Source organism: Fringilla coelebs (genome assembly GCF_963513975.1).
Source record: "Fringilla coelebs genome assembly, chromosome: 4".
Taxonomy (NCBI): domain Eukaryota; kingdom Metazoa; phylum Chordata; class Aves; order Passeriformes; family Fringillidae; genus Fringilla; species Fringilla coelebs.
Window position 1 is genome coordinate 10,425,156 of NC_140032.1, and position 3,371 is coordinate 10,428,526.

Genomic DNA, 3,371 nt, shown 5'->3' on the forward strand with positions numbered 1-3,371 from the left:
TTCCTTCCTTCCTTCCTTCCTTCCTTCCTTCCTTCCTTCCTTCCTTCCTTCCTTCCTTCCTTCCTTCCTTCCTTCCTTCCTTCCTTCCTTCCTTCCTTCCTTCCTTCCTTCCTTCCTTCCTTCCTTCCTTCCTTCCTTCCTTCCTTCCTTCCTTCCTTCCTTCCTTCCTTCCTTCCTTCCTTCCTTCCTTCCTTCCTTCCTTCCTTCCTTCCTTCCTTCCTTCCTTCCTTCCTTCCTTCCTTCCCTCCTTCCCTCCTTCCCTCCTTCCCTCCTTCCCTCCTTCCCTCCTTCCCTCCTTCCCTCCTTCCCTCCTTCCCTCCTTCCCTCCTTCCCTCCTTCCCTCCTTCCCTCCTTCCCTCCTTCCCTCCTTCCCTCCTTCCCTCCTTCCCTCCTTCCCTCCTTCCCTCCTTCCCTCCTTCCCTCCTTCCCTCCTTCCCTCTCTGATTTCTATAGCTGCTTTTCCTCGCCGGACTCCTCCTCATTCCCCTCTTCCCAATCTTCTCCCTCCATTCTTCTCCTTCAATCCTGAGATCTCCCTTCTGCCATCCCACCTCCTCTTCGCCTTTGCCGTGGGCTCTGGCTCTGCCTTCCCCCCGCCCCCTTAGAGCGAAGGCCCTAGGCAGGAGGGCAGGTGGTCCTGCCCAGCCTCGGCTGCCCGGGGCACCTTTCGGGGCACCTCGGCGTGCTCCCCGCCCCTCCCTTCCTCCCCTCTTCCTTCTAGTCCCTGCTCCTTTTCCTTCTCCCTCTCCTCTCTGCAGTCTTCCCTCCCCTGCACCGCTCCCCCCGTCCTCAGTCCTTTGGCTCCCTCTAGCTCCATCCCCTCCCTCCGTCACCCCGACCCCTCCTCCTGCGGACCCATCCTTCCCTCCGCCCCGGCTGCCGCTGCCGCTCCCCCGCCGCCGCTGCCGCCAGTGCCGCGGCTCGGCTCGGCTCCGCGCGGTTCGGCCCGGACACGCCCGGCTCGGACACATTCGGCTCGGACACGCCCGGCCCGGACACCCTCGGCCCGGACAGGCCCGGCCCGGACACCCTCGGCCCGAACAGGCTCGGTTCGGACGCGCCCGGCCCGGACCCGCCCGGCTCGCCGCGCCATGGTGCAGCTCGGGGGCGGCCGCCGAGCTCCTCCGGCCCCGGCCGCGCCGCCGGCCTTCAGCATCGACAGCATCCTGCAGCGCGGCCCCCGCCGCCCGGCCGGGGAGCAGGGCAGAGCCCGCTGCGCGCTGCCGGAGGAAGAGGAGGAGGAGGAAGAGGAGGGAGAGGGGCCTGAGGAGCAAGACCCCAGTAAAGGCTCCAGCGACTCGGGTACGGAGGCAGCAGCCGCCTCAGGCTGACCCGCACGTCGGGTCGCAGTCCGGCCCCCACCCAGGCGGTACCTGGGCAATCCCAGTGCCGCCGGGCCGGGCCGGGCCGGGCCGGGCCGGGCCAGCGCACACGCACACACCGACACCGACACCGACACCGACACCGACACCGACACCGACACCGACAGCGACAGCGACAGCGACAGCGACACCGACACACGCGAACACAGTCACACACAGACGCAGATACAGACGCGGACACGCACACGCAGACACACAGACACGCGCACGCAGGAGGAGGGGAGGCTCCGCGGGCGGACGCGGGGAGATGCCGCACACGCACCAACCTGCTTCCAGGGCGTTGTGTCCCCCTCCCGGCCTCCTGCGGCTGTCTGTCCCGTGCCCAGGAGCCGCTCACTTTCCTGTCATACAGCTGGCAGAGGATCCCTTGGATCCTTATGGAAGAGCCTCACCCTTCTTCTCCCCTCTGGAGGGTGTGGGACCGCGGCCAGCCCTCGGCAGCCCCCTCCCCATCCTGTCCCTCAGCCTCTCCCTGCGCTCCGCCGGGCCGTGCGTGCATGCGGGGCGGGGGCGCGGGCTGCGGCCGGGACTGATGCTGTGCTTTGCCCTTGCAGGCAGCGAGCCCCGCCGGCTCCGGGCAGAAGGGACGAGCCGCGGCCTTCGCCCCGAGGGCGGTGATGCGGGGTCCCCGCTCCCCACGGAGGGGCTACGCGGTCCCCGGCAGCCGCCGCCGCGAGAGGCCGGGGGCTCCGGCGCGGAGAACGGCAGATCATCGGCAGCGGGCGGCAGGAAGAAGACGCGGACCATCTTCTCCAAGAGCCAGGTGTTCCAGCTCGAGTCCACCTTCGATGTGAAGCGCTACCTGAGCAGCTCCGAGAGGGCCGGGCTGGCCGCCGCCCTGCACCTCACCGAGACCCAGGTGAAGATCTGGTTCCAGAACCGCCGCAACAAGCTCAAGAGACAAATGTCATCCGAGCCCGAGGGCCAGGGGCCGGGGCCGGCCGAGCCCCCCGGGGAGCCGCAGCCCCCCACTGCCGCCTCGGCTCTCTCCTTCCCGGCCCTCTACAAGGACAGCCCTCTGCTAAGTCGCTGCCTGCTGCCGCTGCCTTTCCCCCTGCTCTGCCCGGGCAGCGCCATCCCCTACCTCTGCCTCCCCGGGCCGGGCAAACACTTCACCCTGGTGGACGGGGACGTATAGCCCTGGCCTCCGACCTTCCCTTGCCGGAGGCTGCCCCGATTTTATTTATGACCCCGCTGTGCAGGTGGAGTGTCCGTCTTCGCCACAGCCACGACCCGGCCCACGGAGGGGCCGCCCGGGCTCCCCCCACGCGTGTCCGTGGGCTGCCAAAGCTGCCAAAGCTCGGAAGGGCGCTGCCAAGCCGCTCTGCCTCTTGCGGCGCTTTTTCGGTGGTCAGGACGGAAGAGAACACGGAGCCACCAAAGAAACGGGGACGTGCTCTGCCTGCCGCCCTTCCAAATTATCCCGTTCCGGTATTACAGGAGGGCCGGTGCTCTGCCTCAGTCCGTGGGGACCGTGTCCCCGTGTCTGTCCCAAGCACCGTGGCGGTCGCTTTACCGTGAACCGAGTCACGTTTCATACAGATCGGTAATGGCGAGGGCCGCTCTGTGTTTCTCCATCTCTCAAACTCTCCTCCTCTAATATCCCTCCGAGTAGTTTCTCCCCATCTTTTAGGTTATCAAAACGTAGACACCTTTCCTCAGATCTGGTTCTTAAAGTGTGACTTTCCTGCTTTTTTCCCCTTCGGAAGAAACTCCCCAAGATCCCTCTCACGTTTTGTGCTAACTGGTTCTCAGACTGGGGGTCGTGTGATGTTTTTACAGAACAAGACAAGCTGTCTCTTGTGCTAATCCCGCCCCCGAAATCTCGTGGGACGGTTCTACCTGCTATCCTAGGGTAAAGAAGTGGAGTTTTAAATTTTTTTATATCTATCTACATATAAATTTGCAAACGCTTTGTCGTCCTTTGGTTTCTAAGTTAACACGCTTTATATCCCAAGGTTGGAAATAAATCTTTTCAGAAAGCTGAAA

At 64.5% G+C, this 3,371-nt stretch overlaps 1 protein-coding gene across 1 annotated transcript; it reads left to right on the forward strand.

Annotated features, from left to right (window-relative positions):
- Positions 1–1,091: 1,091 nt before the first annotated feature.
- On the forward strand, positions 1,092–2,520 carry LOC311153018 (homeobox protein HMX2-like; the record flags this gene model as incomplete). The annotated part of the gene is made up of 2 exons (XM_084204539.1): positions 1,092–1,302; positions 1,937–2,520. The coding sequence occupies 2 exons, from the start codon at positions 1,092–1,094 to the stop codon at positions 2,518–2,520; spliced, it is 795 nt and encodes a 264-aa protein (XP_084060665.1).
- Between the last annotated feature and the right edge of the window lie 851 nt (positions 2,521–3,371).